A 20,110-nucleotide genomic window follows, 5' to 3' on the forward strand; every position below is an offset into this window, starting at 1 on the left:
TTAGAGCCACACAAAACGGTGTTTGAATTCTGACTCCATGATTTGTCAGTCCCTCATCATGTAAAAACTGGGATCAGTCATAATAATAATTCCAAGGTTGTTGTGACAGTTACATAAATTGATTAGGAGGTCAATGCTTCTGCCAATAAGAGACCCGACTACAGTGTTAAAGTAGGTAAGGGTTGTCATGTAGAATTCTGATGGAGGCAGCCTGAGATGGCATGGATGCTCCAGGAAGTTGCCAGGAACCAAGCTGCTTCCTGTATTTCTGCGCTGCAACCTTTAGTAACCTTCTGGGTCAAAAGATAGCTGTTGGATTTCCAGACATGTTTTCTTCATTCCCAGAAGGAGGAAAGAAAACTCCAAAGAGCAAAGGACCTTCTTCAGAAGTGCTTCTCAACTTCTTTTTATTTTCATCAGCCACATACGAGGGAGAAAGACTAGGTAATGTATTTTTTTAAGGCAAGTACAGTTGCCTCCAATAACTTAGCAGTTTTGCTAGTGAGAAGGAATGCATATTGGATAGACATGGTCATACTGTGTCACTCAGAGACTCTCTCCCTCTCTCCATTGGGTCATAAGAGTCCAAGAACTTATTTGACTCTGGGAACACAATCAGGGCCCTGATTTTATGATAATTGCCATCTTTCCTGATGCTTCTTTAACTACATTCTCTGTTACCAAGCACCAGTGTTTTGGATGGAATCCAAGAATGCTGTCACAGAAATCCATTGGCCATAGGTTGTCCTCTAGACCACAGTGCTAGAAGTTCAGTCTCCGTAGGGGCATCCATCAGATGACCAGTCACCCTCAGAGTGCTGGGTAGGACTGGATGTCATACCTTGTAGAACTTGCCAAATGTCCTACCACCCTACTCAGTCTGACGGAATTTAACGCTCCCATGTAGGTTCACGTGTCTCTCCCTGAACCCCCAGAAACCCCTCTTTCCCCAATCCGGGATAATCTGTCTGAAACCCCTATAAGCTTAGGTTTTGAGAATTCAGCTTAGATTTTGAGAATCCAGGTCAAATATTTCTTCTTGAAGCTAAGGAAATTCAAATCTTCAACACAGAAGGCTTAATTGCTTTATTTGGGGCAAGAGAGGGAGGATGCATACAATAGGGCACACAGATTTTATGATTGGGGGAAAAATAAAGGATAATTTTACATTGACCCATTAATGTCCTTAGCAGTTTAAATGGAACAACCAATAAAAATGTATTTTCATCTATGTGGGAGAAATGCAAATTATTTTACGATTATTTGAATTTTAGAATAATTGGGATTTTTGGTCCTTTGTAATGTACGCCAATTGTAATGCGAAAAGTCTAACACTTAAAGAGTACTGATACTATTCATCAAAAGGTAACTATTCTTGGGCTTCCCTGGTGGCTCAGCGGTTAAGAATCCACCTGCCAATGCAGGGGAAATGGGTTTGAGCCCTGATCCAGGAAGATCCCACATGCCACGGAGCAACTAAGCCCGTGTGCCCCAACTACTGAGCCTGTGCCCTAGAGCCTGTGAGCCACAACTTCTGAGCCCACGTGCCACAACTACTGAAGCCCACGCACCTAGAGGCTGTGCTCCGCAACAAGAGAAGCCACTGCAATGAGAAGCCTGCGCACCGCAACGAAGAGTAGCCCCCGCTCACCGCAACTAGAGAGAGCCCGCACGCAGCAACGAAGAACCAATGTAGCCAAAAAAAAAAAAAAAAAAAAAGGTAACTATCCTTTAATATTTCTACAGCTGTAGAAATAGAAATCTGTGTGTTAATGCTTGATGATTCACTGTCTGATCTCAGGCTTGTCTTTTGCCCTTTAGAAAGAAAATGCTATTTAAGTAATGAGCAAGGTATCATGGCATTTCCTAAGTGTTCACAACTCAGGAGAGCAGTTGTAAATCACTGTGTTTTGTAAAACAGATGAAGTGTGACAGACATAAACCTTTATCTATCCAATAGCCGTTTTCCCCACTGCCTACCTCCTTTCTTCCTTGGTAGGGGAGCCCTGATCTTGTTCAGGTAATTACCTTCCCACACACTCAGCCCCAGGAGGGAATCGCTGATTCATCACTTTAAACCAATTGTTGTAATTCCATTACCCTTGCTAATGATTGGTTTAAGCATGGACACATGACACCCCATGAGTCAGTTGGGCGGTTTCTACCCTGAAGGGACACAAATGAGAATTTACCCTTCCAATGTTTGGATGTTGTAATGTGAAGGCATGATGCAGCCATCTTTTGAAGAAAAAAAAAGATACTGTTGATATATTATGAATGGCATAGCAGAAAGATGGAAGGTACTTGGGTCTTGACAACATCCTTGAGCTTCTCAACCACCCTGACTTAGTCTGTAGGATAAAATTTACTGTTTAAGCCACTTATTGTTAGATATTTTGTTATTTGTAGCCACAAGCATAACTGTTAAATGACATAAGAGACTATGCTGTGGAAGAGAGACTGCTAGCTGCCTTGTACGGGATCTGTTGTCCATTTTTTTTCTTGTTAAGAGACCCCTGATTATATTCTTAGTAACAACTGCATACATTTTCCAGCTTCTCTTGAGGGCTTAACTGAGAGTCAACAAAAATTGATGGGTGTGTCTTTTGGGCTTGCTCCCTAAAAGGCTCTAATTTGGCTGAAATGCTCTCTCTTTCCCCTTCCCTCTTTCTTCTCATTACTTGCCTGGAATATAGATGTAAATCGTGGTACTCCGAAGGCCATATTTGACTGTGAGTAGACTTTAAGGATGGAAGCCACTCACAAAGATGGTAGAGCAGAAAGAAAGAAGGAGCTTCAGTCTCTGATTGACCATGGAACCACCATGCCAGCACTGGACTATCTATCCCTTGACTTTCTCTTGTTTAAACCACTATTATTTGGCATTACTGATGCATGCAACCGAACCTAATTCTGACTGTTGCAGCTGCTGAATGGCATTAAAAGTGATACTTTTTGGAAGAAATTAAGTTAGGAGCAGAAGCCTTATTTCTTAGGAGACAGATTCTTTTCAAATTTAAATATTGTCATTGAGTTATTCTGAAAGAGCAAGGAGCTACTCAAATTGTATTTAATAATTCTATTTTGCATTTTTTACACAATCATCCTAAAAATTATCTTTTGAAGTTGATTGAGAAAGCAAGGAATAGAAATCATTATAATTTGTTACTATCTTCCTGTGAATGCCAAGAAAGGAGTCCAAGATTGGGTCTCTGAATTCATTCATTCTGCACATACTTATTGAGAACATAAGGTATTAGAGGCAGTATACATTAGGCACCGTGCGTGTGTGTGTGTGTGTGTGTGTGTGTGTGTGTGTGTGAGAGAGAGAGGGAATATCAGATATAGATCCTACATTCATCAAACAAAATGACTGTTTCCTGGCAGGAAACAATATGAAAAAGAAAATGCCAATTTCATAAAAAGCAAAAATAGAAAAATAAAAATAATTGCCTAAGGAATAGAAGGAAATAAGCTAAAATATTAACAGTTTATATCTTATGAATATAGCTTTTTCTCCTTTATATATTTTTCATGTTTCCTGTAAAGAATATGCAGGTTTTAGTCAGAAAAAAAACTTTATTAAAAAATTTTATTCTTAAAAAAAAGATGTAGTTGTTACAGGCAAGGAATTTGGAGGCAAAGCCCTCCACTCATTGTGTCCTGGGAATTCTTGGCTTTCTGCAGTTCACTTCCACAGCTGCTTAAAATTCTTCAGTTGATCTTAGTGACTTTAGCTGCAGGTTTTGAACCTATTAAAGGGAAGGTCCAATGGGAGGCCAGTATTTCTTAATCAGGAATGCTTAGAGCTTTTACAAAATAAAAATTCCTGGTTCCCATTCCTAGTGATTCTGATTCACTAAGCCTGGAGTAGAACCAAACCACGTGAAACTTTACTTCCCATGTGATTCTGATGGGCACTCTGGGTTGAGAACCATTGCTTTAGGTTGTTATCTGTTATTTGAACCTTAGTATAAATGAGAATCCAAAGAAAAGTTTGATAGGGAATGAGGGGGCATAAAAGGATAGTGGCGCCTAAAACTGAGCGGATGTGAGGCAGTCAGCATTGGGGAGAGTGCAAAAGCCTGCAACCTCACCATTCTCCCAGGACCCTGCATGCAGAGATTATAAAGGAACAAAATGTATGAAAATATACGCTCTATAGTATTTCAGCTTATTGCAACAATGAAACAGCCAGGCTTAGAGAGGTAGGATGCAATAAAGAGGAAGAGAGAAACAGTTTGGATCTTCTGATGAACAATATGAAATCATCTCTACTGTGTCTCAGTTTTGAAAGCTTAAATCAGGACCAAAGATCAGGAGAGGGTCACTGGAGACACATCGAGAGGGAGGGTGTGATCTGGGTATCTCCAGATATCACTAAAAATTGGGAGATGATGTTTAACACAGGACACTGCTTCCTCAGGCTATTTAGGGGACCTAGCTGGGGTTCACCACAGTTTCAATACAGAGCCACATTCTGCTCCATGGTTTTTGTAAATGACTCTTTTCGTAAATGACTGGTGTGTATGCATGCCAGGATGGGTCCTAATCTTCATCTTTATTTATCACTGACAAAGGATGAAAACTATAGAAATAATTTTTCTCTCATATCTTGCCAGAACAAAAGAAGATCCGTCATCGGCCCTAAATAACCACTTGTTTTTTTTTTTTTTGTGGTACGCGGGCCTCTCACTGTTGTGGCCTCTCCCGTTGCGGAGCACAGGCTCCGGACACGCAGGCTCAGCAGCCATGGCTCACGGGTCCAGCCGCTCCGCGGCATGTGGGATCTTCCCAGACCGGGGCACGAACCCGTGTCTTCTGCATCGGCAGGCGGACTCTCAACCACTGCGCCACCAGGGAAGCCCTAACCAGTTGTTTATATTGAAGCTCTATAAAGCTCTAAATAAATATAGAGCTCTTAAAGCTCTATATTCCATTGTGTTACAGTAATTTCTTCCTCAACTCTTAAAGTATTACTATTTGAAAAATGAGCATATCTTTATTGCAAGTAGAATGATCATAAATCTTATAAATTTAAACCAGGAATGAATGCCCCCCCTGAGTTAGGAAGAAATCAAAGGACTGTAAAATATATTTCATTCATTTTTCCCTGAGCAGTCTGATTCTTCCAATGTCAGGATCTGCCTGCTATCTTTTCATAATAGGCTGAGCTATGCAGAAATTCAAGATGAGATATTACATTGTACATTACTAATTATACACATAGACCCTGATGCTCACAAATGTTTAATGCACTGAAGGGAAAAAGGCCTCTATTAAAGACCTTGCTGTTTATCAGCTTCTAGAGCTTATCATTTTGGATTTAGTTTGGAAGGATTTATCCAATTGAAGAATTATTTTTAAAAAAATAAATTTAAAGGAAACTAACGAACTTTGTAAACTCAATATGATGAAACTTAGAATTCCTTGTAGGAATGGAGACTGATTCCTTAGTGCCCTGGAAGGCCTACATATTTTCCTTTACTCATCCCTAGAAATAAAAGAGAATTATTTCAGAACAAAGCAGCCATTATCAATTCTATCAGAAGTAATTACCATACTAAATATTCTCACAGCATAGAGCATTGCAGTATTACTGGTAAGTGAATATTTTTGTTTAGCCTCAGTAAAAACTAAAATCTTTCTCTTACCAGAAGTACCAAGTTAAGTACTGAATCACAGAAAAGCTTGTCTTGTATGTACAAGAAAATGTACATTGTGTTATAGACTTCTAGGGAAATACTGAAAACGGTGACTCTTTCTTTGGAGGAACAAAATGTAGTTTCTCCAAAGGCAACTCTTCCCTACAAAAGAAGAGCGAAGAAAAGGCTGTAGTCTTAAAATGAATCATTGAACACTAATACCCAGTTGCAGGTTTTATTACTGTAATCACGAAAGGCCAAAGACCAATATCATTCCTGTCACAGCTGAGGCCAGTTACAACCTTTTAGAAAAGACCACGTTCCAAGAACACACACCCAAATAATTGACGTCATCTGCAAAACGAAATAGTACTCTGCAGCTTCCATCAGCAGCACTGAAATGGTGGCAGGTTATAAATAACCTCAGCCTACACTGCCACTTCTGTCTGTGAAGCACACTCTGCTCCACTAGATCAACCTTCTGAATAATGATACCCAATTTCACTTACATTAAAAACCACTGAGACACTTTATTTGTTCATAAAAAACTGCTACATATGTCTTTTTGGAGCTATGGACAATTTCTAATTTTCAATATGATATCGAGTTATGTAATTGTCCCCCCACCCCCAATTAAATAGGTGTGTCCCAAGGTCATCCAACCTCATGCTCTGTATGCCTAGCAGAATGCTGGGTACCTTGCTCAATAAATACCACTGACTGATGGATTGTTCCAGGGCTGCATGTGGATTAGCCCAAGTGCGTGTCCAATGCCGGATTAAAAATAGTGACCCTACTTTGAACCCTCATTGGCAGCTAACCAAGGAATTTACGTCTCATCCATTCCAATTTCTGCAAATTATAAGGAAGCACTTTCTGAAACGCATTAAAGGAAGAAAATCTTTGATTTACCGCCACTAGCATTCCCGTCCTCCTTTGCTTTCTTGTTTCTTCCCTTTTCCTTCTTTCGCTTGAGCTCACTTTCCTTTCCTTTCCCTTTCTATTCACACCCAGAAGCATTTATTGCTGGCTACCGAGCTAGGAGCTGTGCTTTTTCCTCCAACCTGCTTCAAAGGAGCTCCCAGTTTAGTGAGCAACCATTTATAATAATGTTAGCTTCGTTTATTGCACATTTGCTTCCTTCCAGATGCATTCTATCCATTGTTTTATTTAATCTTTACAACAATCTCGAGAGGAAGTCATTTGCCCACCCCATTTGACAGATAGAAAAGAAGCTTAGAACAGTTAATTAGTTCTCCAAAGGTCACACAGCTAGTAAATGATAGATTTGGGATTCAAACCCAGACCCATTTGGATCCAAAACCAATCTTTATTCCATAATAATATTCTGTTCCTAGAAAACAAAAGATAAGCTCCACATTGGAAGATATTTACCACTGCACTGAAGAGCGATTTCTACTCTTCTGAGGTTTCTCTGAAAATGCTTACATCTCATTTGATTATAATTCATAAAGGCTCACACTTAAAACTCATAAGGATATTTAAAGCACAAAGGCTATGATTTAGGTCAGTGATACTTCAAGCCTGATTCACAGACCAGTGCAAGCAGGTGATGTAAATATTATCAGTCTGTGATGAGCTAAATACAGAAATTGAAACTAAGCATTTAGGCATTTTTATAGCAATTTGACAGAGTAATTAAATAATATAATAATACACAATAACATATAATAATTATAATAAAAATAATAAACCACATGGCATTATATTGGGGGGATTTTTAAAATTTAATTTTTCTAGTAGTTCCTTTTTATTATATTTTACAAAAATATCAGTCCACATGAATTGGGCATTTAAAAAAACTAGTCCACAAATAGTTTGAGAAGCACTGCTTTAGGTCATTCTGAATATGTAAAATTTAAGTCGTGTTAGCTGGCTATCAATATGATTTTTCTGGAAACGCCACTAGGACACCCAGAAATAGATTTTTTCTCCTTCCTGCACCGATAGACTGCTAGCTGATTACTGGATCTGTTTCTGGGGGATATGGGAGCACTGGGCCACTCGAGGGAGCACGTCTGCTCCGAGCTTCTCTGGCTTGGTGCCTGGAACAAAGGGAGTTTCAGGAGGTGCTTGATGAATGTTAAATGGAACAATTAGTGACCAGTGACCCATGAGGTAAAGTCTCTCCTGAGTTTTAATTCATAGTGCTTGGTGAAAAAAGAATTAAGTGTGGATATATCAGTGAACCTTCCAGTAATTTTGATCACAGGACTTAGTGACAGATGTCGAAGATGCTTTTAAATGGTGCGATTTACAGACTCTGTTGATTGAGAGCGGTGCTCTTTACCCTACCTCGCTGGAGCATTTCAGTGAATAATACAAGGCTGTAAGATAAGCTCAGGGCTCTTCTGTGGGCAGAAGATAGACATATAATTTGGTACTTGGAAGAAACATCCTGGACAGTTTATGTACCCAGGAATCAGAATTGGCTTATTCATGACTTCCAAGGGAAGACATGCATTTAAGGAACTGGTTATTGCAACTGGTGATAAAATGCTGCTGGTGGCAGAAAATGTTATTTTATGAAAGCTTTTAAAAGATATCTTTCCCCACACCCTGAATGAAAATATATTTAAGATTTCAACTGCATGTGTCATTTCCTTATTTTCAGAGCTGTGTCCTGGCCATGAAAACATCTTCTGCTTATAGTGACACCTTAACTGAAGTTGATAGGGTTGGTCTTTTGCTGGTTGGTGGCAAGCATGAATCCTTCATGGAAAAATCTAAAGAATAGAGCTCTGTGGCTGTCTCTGCCCCCAGAGATCTGCTGTGAGAGCACAAGACTGCTCTTTTATCTGTGACTGCAGAAGCTAACAGGATGTCTGGGAGGCCAGGGGAAAACATGCTCTAGGGATCTCTCCTTTCAGAACCTAAAACAGGAGAAAGATTAATGGCTGGCAAAGTCACACTGCAGATTATAATTCTCTTCAGGCAGGTTATAAAGGTGCACCGACAAACTCCGTGAGGTGGGGGAGATGAGGGAAGGGGGAGGCTCACAGCTGTTTTCAAAGCCATTTATCAGGAAAGAAAGTATCTCTCAATAAAATGACACCATGTCTAAAAATTCTTGCCTGCCATCCCTATCTGTTATATGTTGGAGTGTGAATGAAATATGCCTTCATAGGGACTTCCCTGGTGGTCCAGTGGTTAAGACTCCGCACTACCAAAGCAGGGGGCCCAGGTTCGATCCCTGGTGAGGGAACTAGATCCCACATGCATGCCGCAACTAAGAGTTTGCATGCCACAGCAAAGGAGACTGCGAGCCGCAACTAAGGAGCCCGCCTGCCGCAACTAAGATGCAGCACAACCAAATAAATAAGTAAAATAAAAAAAGTCTTTAAAAAAATATATTCCTTCATAGTAATAAGAAAATAGAATTTAGGCACATGAAATACATAAATATTAGATACATATGTTTAATAAAACAAGCTGGCTTGTTCTAAACTCTGAAATGAATCAAGATTAAAATTTCATATATGTGGTTGCTCATCTATTTGATGAATTACACAGACTGGCAGCTTTATGAATACCGTAAGTGCCCCAGCTTTCTGATATAATATGGAATATTTATTTTGTAAGATAGAGAGCAGGATCTCAATATTATTCTAAAAACTATATATATTAGAGAGAAAGACAAAGATAGAGAGAGATGTTCCCCTGGAAGAGTTATTTATTATCAAAGATAAATTTGTTGGGTGTAATGGGATTCAGGACATGCTACTCCAAAATATGCCCCCTTGGCATATTGAATATCTTAAGCTGAAGGAATTGGAGAAAACAGCAGAAGCAGGAAGGTCACTCTGACCTTCCTGCCTTGTTTTTCTTCCCTGAAAGCAGGAGATAAAATCTCCCAGGTGAAAGGTACCCTCCCTGTATCAGGAGGAAGGAAGACTTTCTTATCGCTAGATCCTAGAATTTGGGGCCTAGAAATCTGTACGAAACAAACCTGGTTAAACTAATCCTTACTAGTTACCTCTTCACCATTTGCCACCCCAAGCCCAAATCCCTTTGCCTTGTCAATTCTTCATAAATTCATTGCTTCTTTGTCTAAAATGTATAAAAGCTTCCTGCTCTGGTCACTTCTTCAGGTCTTCACTCTCTTGTGAAGGCTCCCACATACATGTAAAAATTTAATAAAATTTGTACGCTTTTCACCTGTTAATCTGTCTTTGTCAGTTTAATTTCCAGGGTCATCCAGGGAACCTAAGAGAGTGAAGAAAAACTTTTTCCTCCCCTACAGGGGAGATATAACCTTTAGCAAGATAGGCTAAAATAAGTCAGTTCGACCATTACCTGAGATGTCAGGGTTAATTCACAAGCCATTTATAAACTTGAAGTTCCCATCCTATAGTTTAAGAAACAGATCAAGGCCCAGCTGCACTGAGTTTGAGTATGATCTTAACTAAACTGAGAGAAAATTGTTTTCTTCCCTTTTGTTACTGACCCTCCAGAGTCAGCCTCCAGGAACAGTCCTGCTACCCGGTGTCGTTCAGCTCAGAACAAGACCAAGTAGTACCAGAAGCAAAGGAAAGTTTTATTCTTTGATCAAAAAATGGAGAGATGCAAGCCCTAGTTCCAGAGCACACCCTCTCCTGGACAGGCCTTGGGTGGGGCTGGTTTTTGGGGATCTCACCTGTGGAGTAAGGGACAGGGCTCTTGTTGGTAGGAGCAGGTATGTTGCTTAGGGCTCCAGGTTGCACGCCAGGGGCAGCATCTCTGCACACCGCATGCTGTTGTCATGGTGAATTGAGGTGTCGGGTGCACCGCTTCTGCACACGGCCCACCAAGTCACGTGCCAGGTGCAGCGGTTCTGTGTTGAGAAGGCTGATTCCACGTGTTAGGTGCAAGGCCTCTGCATGTGCCCCCTGTAGGCAAGTGAAACTAGACTAAGCACAAAAGAAGAGGTTAGACCTTATCTTATAACCTAGATTCCATCTTATTCTCCACCCCAGTGGGCTTTGCCAGTGACACTTTCAGAAACGCTGTGAAGTAGACATTAATTTTATTTCTGGGGAAAATGACCAGAGTATTCATGGTGAATTAGTGCTTACTCAAAGTGGCAGAGTAGAATAGAAAATAGAGAAAAGAAAAAAAAAATTATGTTCATTATGGATTTAGATGCATGTCAGAACTTATTTTTGTGATCCTACTATAAAGTCTGTAGGCTATTGTCAATGAAAAATTAATCAGTCGATCTTAGAAAGAAATGGAAAAAAATTTTTTAGAAGTGCAAATTTTTCCAGTTTTATTGAGAAATAGTCGACTTCCATCACTGTATAAGTTCAAGGCATACAGCATGATGGTTTGATTTATATATACTGTGAAATGATTACCACAATAGTTTCAGCTGGCATATATCTTCTCATATAGATACAATAAAAAAAGAAGAGAATAAAGAAAAAAATTTTCTCCTTGTGATAAGAGCTCTTAGGATTTACTCTCTTTTATTTATTTTTATTGAAGTATAGTTGATTTACAATGTTGTGTTAGTTTCAGGTGTACAGCTAAGTGATCCATATATATATATATATATATATATGAATACATATATACTTTTTCAGATTCTTTCCCATATAGGTTATTACAAAATATTAAGTATACTTCCCTGTGTTTCGCAGTAGGTCTTTGTAGGTTGTCTATTTTATGTGCGATAGTGTATATATGTTACTCCCAAATTCCTAATTTATCCCTCCCCCCGACCTTTTCCCTTTGGTAACCCTAAGTTTGTTTTCTATGTCTGTGAGTCTGTTTCTGTTTTGAAAATAAGTTCATGAAATGGATTTTTTTTTTTTTTTTTTTTGCGGTACGCGGGCCTCTCACTGCTGTGGCCTCTCTCATTGCGGAGCACAGGCTCCGGACGCATAGGCTCAGCGGCCATGGCTTACGGGCCCAGCCGCCCCGCGGCATGTGGGATCTTCCCTGACCGGGGCACAAAGCCGTGTCCCCTGCATCGGCAGGCGGACTCTCAACCACTGCGCCACCAGGGAAGCCCGGAATATTTTATTTGAGCCAAATTGAGGACTATAACCCGGGAACAGTCTCTCAGACAGTTCTGAGAACATTTCCACCGGTTAGGGGCCAAGGCACAGTTATATAAGTTTTTGAGACAGAAGGCTGTACGTTAAATGATGTATTATTGACTGTTTACACAGTCTAGTGAGTAGTGGGTCATGGGTCATCATGGCCCCTTACAAGATCAAGAAGGAATGTTCTCTTTTAAGGAGTTGCCTTGTTGATGCTAGGAATATATTTCTCTTTATGGTGGAGCAAGCATTTTTGCTGATTGGAAGGTTGGTCAATACATAATGCAGATACACAATGTACAATAGTGGGAAAAGAGGTCAAAAGGAAGAGAACATTTTTTCATGTTTAAATTTTTCTTGTCTTGTCATAAAACATGAATTTTATTTCACAATAATAAATGTATAATATACTATATGTTATCCAATGTGAAGTAGTAAAAAGTAATTTTGGAATTTCATACTCAAGCTTTGCTTTTTCCAAAATAGCTTTTCCTACTTAAGGCTAACCACAAGAATCAGACATTTTTGGAGCCAAGGTATATCTACGTAATCAAGAACTTATGCAGATGTGCCTTGGCTCCAAAATATGAGAGCATACTTTTATTTTCTAATGTAGCCAAAACATTCAGATGTTTTTTAAATTGTGGAATAGATAGCAAATCACAGATTAGAATGAACACACCCAAACATTCTCCAGGCCAAAAAAAAAAGAAAAAAATCAATCGTACATTTAAAAACCTGTAAAATATTCAAAAGGAAGATCATAATTTTCTAAATTCAATTAAGTAGTAATAGAAAAGGTTGAAGTCTTCAGGAGTTTTGAGATAACTGATGACCAGGCAAAGCTTTCTTCTTCTGCTAGCCTCTAGGCATAGTCCATGCTAAGTAAGAAGCTTTTCTTTCAACCTGGTAATGGGAAACATCCATCACCTCTGTCTCTGAGTCCAGCCTTAAACCCTTCCTCAAGTGGAGAACATTATTAAACGTTTAAAGAAAACTGAAGTCACGGAATGACATTTCCCCCGCTTATGATAGCATAGATTAATCAATGAAGACAATTTGTACATTATCTTTGGAATGTGAATATAGAACAGTTTTAAATATTCCAAATCCTCAGAGCCTACTTAAAAACAGATACTGATAACACTTTCTCCAGGCTGTTTATAAATGACTTTATTTGCAGCAGTGGTCAATATGAAAGTTATTTCACGTGCCTATCACAGAGCATGTGCATGATAAATATTTGTTGTACAAATGAATGCTAAATAAAATAAAAGCAATCAGATCTACTGTGTCGCTTTGGCAGCATTAAAGGCAACATTTGACCAATCACAGAGTAATCTGTTCTTTTGTATTTGTAATTTACCTAATATATATAATCACGTATATGTAGTTTGTATTAAACTATCAATATTTATATTATTCATGCCCTTTAATACAAATTTAATATTTATACTTGTATATATTGATTTAATTTCAGAGTTTATTAAATGTCCTTAATGTATCTCGACAACATTGTGTACATTGTAGGGAATCAATTGTGCTCTTTGAATAAACATTCTGAGAGCTCAGGAGTAATTACAATCATCTCTTTATAGACCTAAAAACACAAAATGTCAAGCACTCTTATTTTATACATTGTAAAACGTCTGTATTGTTCCAGGTCTTTCTTCATTGTATCTCCTCTTTTCCATCTCTTTGCCCCTTAAAATTTTTCACATTTGTTTAACCTGAGCTACTACATTGGGCAAGGGAGGGCATACTGCTCCTTTTTGCTTATTACTGTGAAAATGTGCTTTTTTTCATAGAGAGGTCATGTGAGCCAGCTAATGCATTGGCATGTGAACTAGCTTTTACTGCCAAATGAGTCAGCTGAGATGGGAACATTAATTTATTTGAATGGGTACGAGTTGACAATGCCATAAAAAGATATTGGTACAGCTTAATGGAACAAACTGTCAAGAAAGTGTAGGTTGGGTATGGTGTAATTCGGCAAGCATCTGAATGTTTCCATGTTCACAAGTATCTGCCTTTCCTGATCTGAAATGTTGTCTCTTGTCTCTTGGATTCCTCCACTAAAATGGAAATACCTCTAGAGAAATGACACGTAAAATTATTATCAGGTGTTAATATTAGATTGAAATTGCTGATATTCAAACATTTTGACCTACACAAGTAGTAGTTTTATTTGATTCAACATCATACCTTCATAGGGATAGTTTATCAGATTGCCTTGTTATTTTGTTTTAATTAATTTATTTATTTTTGGCTGCAATGGGTCTTCGTTGCTGCACGCAGGCTTTCTCTAGTTGTGGTGAGTGGGGGCTACTCTTGGTTGTGGTGCACAGGCTTCTCATTTCGGTGGCTTCTCTTGTTGTGGAGCACAAGCTCTAGGTGCCTGGACTTCAGTAGCTGTGGCTCGCAGGCTCTAGAGTGCAGGCTCAGTAGTTGTGGTGCACGGGCTTAGTTGCTCCGTGGCATGTGGGGTCTTCCCGGACCAGGGCTCGAACCTGTGTCCCCTGCATTGGCAGGTGGATTCTTAACTACTGTGCCACCAGAGAAGTCCCCATCAAGCACTATTTTCTATGATTCTGTCATCTATAGAAAGTTGCACAGATGAGCAACAGTTGGAGAAGCCTTTGTAAAGAGTAAGCTCTCCCAGGCACGCATACCTATAGCAAGGACCAGAGAAGTGCCCCAGCGATACAACCATGGGGGAGCCAGTGACAGATTTGGAATAAAACCTGAAAGTCTTATCAATTTTTGATTCCCATTAATTAACAATCTTTGGAGGCACATGGGTAGTTGAGGACAGCATGGAAGCTAGTCTAGAAAGCTGAAGTTTTACATAGCAGTAGGTAGTCTTATTTTTTCTTTGCTTCAGTTCCATACAAATAAAATGGAGATAAAAACATTTGAGGCCACATGAGATAAGCTACACTGGGAATATACATATTTTACGTGTCCAGCACTCTACTTTTCTGGGAACTGGCGCTATTCCCCTCTATCTACGTGGTTTCTGCTGGAGCTGCCATGTTTATTCATTCCTTTATTCAACTACTATTTATTGAGTGCTATATCTGACACTATTCCAGGTCCTGGAGATATAGCAGCGACTAAAGCATACAAAAGTTCCTCACAGAGCTTACATTCTGATGGAGGAAATAAGACATTAAGCAAAATAAGTAAATATTTGGTATGTCACATGAAACACGCTATGGAGAAAAATCAAGCAGGAAAATAATCAAGGAAAGTGCTGTGGTTGAGGAATGAAATTAGTGAAGTGCTATGTTCATTAGGTGGCCAGGAGTGGCTTCATCCAGGATATTTTTGGAATTGGATCAAAACAGGATGGTCTAAACCAAGAATGTGGAGTAAGGAGTCAGTAGAAAAAAAGCCTGTTAGAAGCAAAAGAGAAGAATGAAAAAGACACAAGAGAGTAGCATGAAAGGAGAATGTGGGGAGAGAGGGAGAAAAAGAGAGAACTTCCCAGGTTCTGCATAATATTCCAGTACACTTCTGATAAACCCTTTTTAAAAAGAATCCTTCTGATAAATTCTAAGCTGATATGAATCAGTTTCGGTCACTCCCAACCAAAGAATCCTAACTCACACATATATTAAGATAACTTACAAATGCAAGGCTTGCCCAATGTGGGAGATGTTGGTTACCTCAGAAAATTAGAACTTGATGCTTCTGATGCCAATAATATAGGTTTGATAGCAGAGTTTAATTAATTTTGCTGTTCCCTAGCATCCAGGAAATAAAATGTACAAGAAATACTTATTTCTTTGTTTTCTATTAATCAGATGAGCTCTGATTCTGCAATGGGCTTGTGGAAAATTCAAATGAAAGCGTTATTTTTTCACCCCTAGTTATGCCCTCCCTCCACTCCCCCCATCGGAGTCACAGCAGAATTAGGGAAGCTTACTGATGTCTGGACAACTGGGAAAAGGCTCTCTAATTTCCAAGTCATCACTGTTCAAGCCTGCTTTAAACTCTCTCTGCCAAGAGGAGAGCACAGAAATCTTACCGAGGCTAATGGACGCTTTGCTCCCTAGGGTGTAGCCATCCCCTCTGAAGCCGAGCCACCTTCCTGGAGAAGGGAAAATCCTGAAGCAGGCTCAGGTATTCACTAATCATGGGACCTGTCAATCTTTTAGTTTCTCTCTCCTGATTCTCAAAACAATTCACTTCTCTTCTGGCCTCCAAGGCATCCTGTGCATAACGTTTTCAGTTAGCTTAGGTTTTTATAATAGACCACAAGAGTAAGTAAACTGCTTCTAGGAATTTCAGCTTTCCACCCTACAAAAACTCTCCCTCCCTTTCTCACTCCTCCACAGATGCTGGGTTTTTTGTTTTTTTTTTCTTTCTTTTTGTGGTATATTATACATCACATAAAATTTTAACCATTTTAAAGTGTACAGTTATGTTGCATTAAGTACATTTACGTTGTTGTGCACCCCATAGATTTCATAAGAGTCCGGTGATCTGACTGAGGCAGAGAAGGGTGGAAATATAGGAAGAAATAATTATTGTATTTAAAACGTTTTTTCGTTTTTCTTGAATGCATGGGGCAAGTTCAAATGGGATCCCATAATTGGTGATTGTGAGTAGCTAAGAGGCATCATTAGGATAATAGATATAAATGTGAAAAAGGATGATGAGGAGAAAGGGTGGCTGTAAGGAAATCTGTAGGAACAATAAAGACAAACTTTATCTGTCTCACAACACTTGTAATACCATTTAATATATCTGATGCAGAAGTAAGATGAAGAATTTTTCTCCACTTTGCCTTGTGCCAGGATCAGAACAGTGTTCCTGAATTTTGTTGGGGAGTGAATAACTTCCAGAGAGGTCTCAAATCTAAAGTAAAGTTTAATTTTATGAACTGCAATAATGCCTAAGCAATGTGTTACTAAAGGATGCAATCCACAGAAGACTTAGTATTAAATATCTTAGAATCCTTAAGAATTACATGTGAGTTGTGGGGTTTGGGGGGTGGAAAGGAGTGCATGAAGGGCATCAAAATAAGCCTACGTGATTTAGCACTGGCTTGACCTAGAGGTTTCTTTCAGGAATTTGAAGAACTCGTATCCATTTATCTGTTCCCAAATATTTAAGTGCCTGCTATGTGTGAGGCACTGGAATACAGCAGTGAACAAGGTAAACATGTTCTTTGCTCTGAGATTACATTCAGGTGTATTTTAATTCTGAACCATGAATCCAAGAGCACAATAAATTGAATAAAGCAGTGCACCACGGGAGCCGTGGTTCTTCACAAGCTGCAGCGGAAGTCAGCATCTTAAGTTTTCTATTCTTGGTTGTTGACTTCTGCTTAATTCTTGAAGGGGGCGGGGGGAGAGATGTGAAGAGATTTCTCGCCGAAAATATACACAGACTTGGTGTTTGGGTTCGGCAACCCCAAATTACACCTGCGGCACCGAACTAACCCCACCTAAGAAGCAGGCAGTATTATACGGGAAAAACTACTCCGTCAGAGCCCTCGTAAGACTCAGCGACTCTCGGCCAGCACGGGAAAGCCATGGACTACAATCCCCACAAGCCCTTGCGATCCCACCCCGCCCGGGCAGCTTCGAAGCAAGGGGAAAGACTGGGGGTTGTTGGGTGCACTCCTTTTTCGTCATTAGCGTGCGACTCCGCGAAACAAAACAGGTCTGGGCTGCAAAAGTATGGCAGCTGCTGAGGCGGCGGTGGTATCGTCGTCATCCTTGAAACCAGCTACAACCCCAGTCCCCGAAAGTGCAGGAATGGCTGCAGCCACGGCCGCCACATCCTCAGCGATGGCTGCAGCCGCGGCGGTTGCGGCCAGGACCGGATCCGAAGCCAGGGTCTCCAAGCCCGCGTTGGCTACTAAGCTGCTGTCCCTGAGCGGCGTGTTCGCCGTGCACAAGCCCAAAGGGCCCACTTCAGCCGAGCTGCTGAATCGGCTGAAGGAGAAGCTTTTGGCAGGTACTGCAGCCGGGTGGGGACCAGGCCGAGGCGAGGCGGTCGCCGTGAGAGCGGAAGCCGCACAGAGCACACTGGGCTTTTCGCGCTCTCGTGGCTCAAGAGATAAGAGGAAGGGAAAGGGAGAACGGCCACAGTGTAAGCTCTGGACAGAAATCTGGGGCATCTCCGGCTTGGACTTGTCCTCACGTGAACTCCTGTAGCCTAGTTGGCAGTTGTCGTTCTCAAGGGAAAAAAAACGAAAAGCAAAACCCACACATCCACATAATAAACCTCTGCTCTTGGGCCTGCAGACGAGTTTTCTACAGTCTGATCCCTCAGAAGCCTTTTGTTTGGCTCACGTAGATAAACTCTACCCAACGGAATCACTGGCTTTCTACACCCCAAAGTTGCATCCCTAAAAATATGATGGAAATGCGGATGTTACTTAGTTAACCAAGACTCAACACAGTGGTTTTCATAGAGTGGGCAAGAGTCCCTTGTACAAATGCAGATTCCTAATCCTTGCCCCCCTCAGAGACTGTGATTCTGAGGATATGGGGGTATTTTTAGGAAACTGCATTTTTAAACTGTTGCTCCGGGTGATTCTGGTGTAAGTAGTTAATGGACCACATTTTGACGAGCACTAAATATAACTTGGTCACTTCTAAGAACACTCTTTTTGTTTGTTTGTTTGTTTCCTCATATACACTGGGAGAATATTAGAAAAGCCTGAAGGATCTCTCAGTTCATCAGTCCAGTAGATCTTTTCAGACAATGGAATCAAGGAACCTTGGATTTTTTTGGATCTTGCAATAAGCCAGACCTGTGCTAACCTGTGGAGAGGTGAGGGTGAAAGACACTGTGTCTTGCTAAGCTCATAGCAGCAATTTCTGCAAACTTTGGTGATAAAACTATTTAACTGGGTTTTCAAGGCCCTCCAGAGTTTGGCCCTGGCTTATTTTTCCATGAAATCAGTACAGGAAATTTCTTCTTTGTTTAGTGTCCCCTGGCAAATGTTACCACCTCCCCCGCCCTTTTTACTGCAAAAGCAAATATTCTGGTAGGAATTTGTTAATTAAAACTGACACAATACAGATTCAAATGTTTATTGGCAAAGGTACATTCCTGAAGATGTTTAATACCTATGTTATATCTGCTTATTCTTTTGTTATACTTTCATTATACTTTGTTACCTGTAAGGATGGGTCATATACGGGATGCTGAAGGAAGGAATTACATCAAGGACAAGCTTTGTGGTGTCATCATGGAGTTGTTTCCTTCATAGAATTGCTTTCATTTGGCCTGATTTGTTAGCTAAGCTAAGGCTTTTTTGATCCTCAAGGTAATGATTATCATTCTTTCTTTCAGACAAGTTTGTGATAGGATTAAAGCCATATCCTGGCCTTCTGGTTAATCTGCCTATCAAGAACTGAAATTCCTCTTGAAACTTAGTTAAAATTGATTGTTTCAAGGCTATTGCTGGACCATCTTCTGGAAGCCACTCACTCAGAAGTAGACATTCTCATTACTCTCCATTTCTATATTGCTTGTGATTGGCCTATTCTATATTTATGTTAGCCAGACCAGGGCTTCCCAAATGCCATTCTAACTGGCTGGCAGAATTGTCTGGGAAGGTTCTCTTAAAGTTACAGATTCCAGGGCAAGACATTGTAATGCCAGCCAGCTTTGACAACCGCTGATTTAGGCCACAGTCAGTTGTCATGCTCTCTACTAACATTCCTTGCCTTTCCTTACATTGATTCATGTCGTACTAATATCTCTGCTCTTCCGTCTTTTTGAATCCTTCAAGGACTAAAACATATCAGAATTTTATAGCTAGAAAAGGTCTTAATAAATATTCATCCATGAATGGTACCAATGGGGTGAACCAAATTCCAATATAGTAGAGACGGTGTGTCTTCAGACTTGAAAGAAGTAAATTTGGACACAAAGGGAAGACAGTAAATTTTAGGGCCTCCACACTCCCAGGACCATCAAGTTAAAAATACAAAGAGTTCCCCAAAATATTTCTATGAATACAGGACGAGATCCATAATGGGTTGCAAGTGAAAGTGAAGGGTTTGAAGCCTAGGCCTCGCCTCACAGATTTATGTTAAAGCATATGGTCATGTCCTTCCAAGCAGGGTGATGTTGTAATCACAGAGTGACAATAGGACTGTGTTCCAGACTGAGTTCTGACTCAGTAAGATGGTAATTACAACCCAACTTATCCTTTGGGCCATTTAACCTGGCTTCTTCACAGTTACTCTGCCTTCCCTCCTTTCCTGTCTCTGTCCTCTCTTTTCATTTTCTTTTACTCTATTTTCCATCTTCTCTGTGTCAGTGGTAATAAGGAAGGTTTGATGGGTTTGGAGGGGTACAGATCAATAGAGCTCTTCCTGCTGTTCTCTCCTTTCTCATTTGAAGCCTAGTAGCCAATATTCTCTCATTATAATGTTATATGCC

At 40.1% G+C, this 20,110-nt stretch overlaps 1 protein-coding gene across 4 annotated transcripts in view; it reads left to right on the forward strand.

Annotated features, from left to right (window-relative positions):
• Positions 1-17,361: 17,361 nt before the first annotated feature.
• TRUB1 (TruB pseudouridine synthase family member 1) overlaps positions 17,362-20,110 on the forward strand; it is a 52,795-nt gene continuing 50,046 nt past the window's right edge. For all 4 annotated transcript variants that reach the window (XM_027112687.1, XM_027112685.1, XM_027112686.1 and 1 more), the window contains exon 1: positions 17,362-17,665. In XM_027112687.1, the coding sequence (XP_026968488.1) occupies positions 17,386-17,665 (280 nt within the window). In that variant the 5' untranslated portion in view covers positions 17,362-17,385. The remainder of the gene's footprint in view (positions 17,666-20,110) is intronic.

Source organism: Aethalodelphis obliquidens, unplaced genomic scaffold (assembly GCF_003676395.1).
Source record: "Aethalodelphis obliquidens isolate GAN/ISIS:26980383/991018 unplaced genomic scaffold, ASM367639v1 scaffold11, whole genome shotgun sequence".
NCBI classification, from domain to species: Eukaryota; Metazoa; Chordata; class Mammalia; order Artiodactyla; family Delphinidae; genus Aethalodelphis; species Aethalodelphis obliquidens.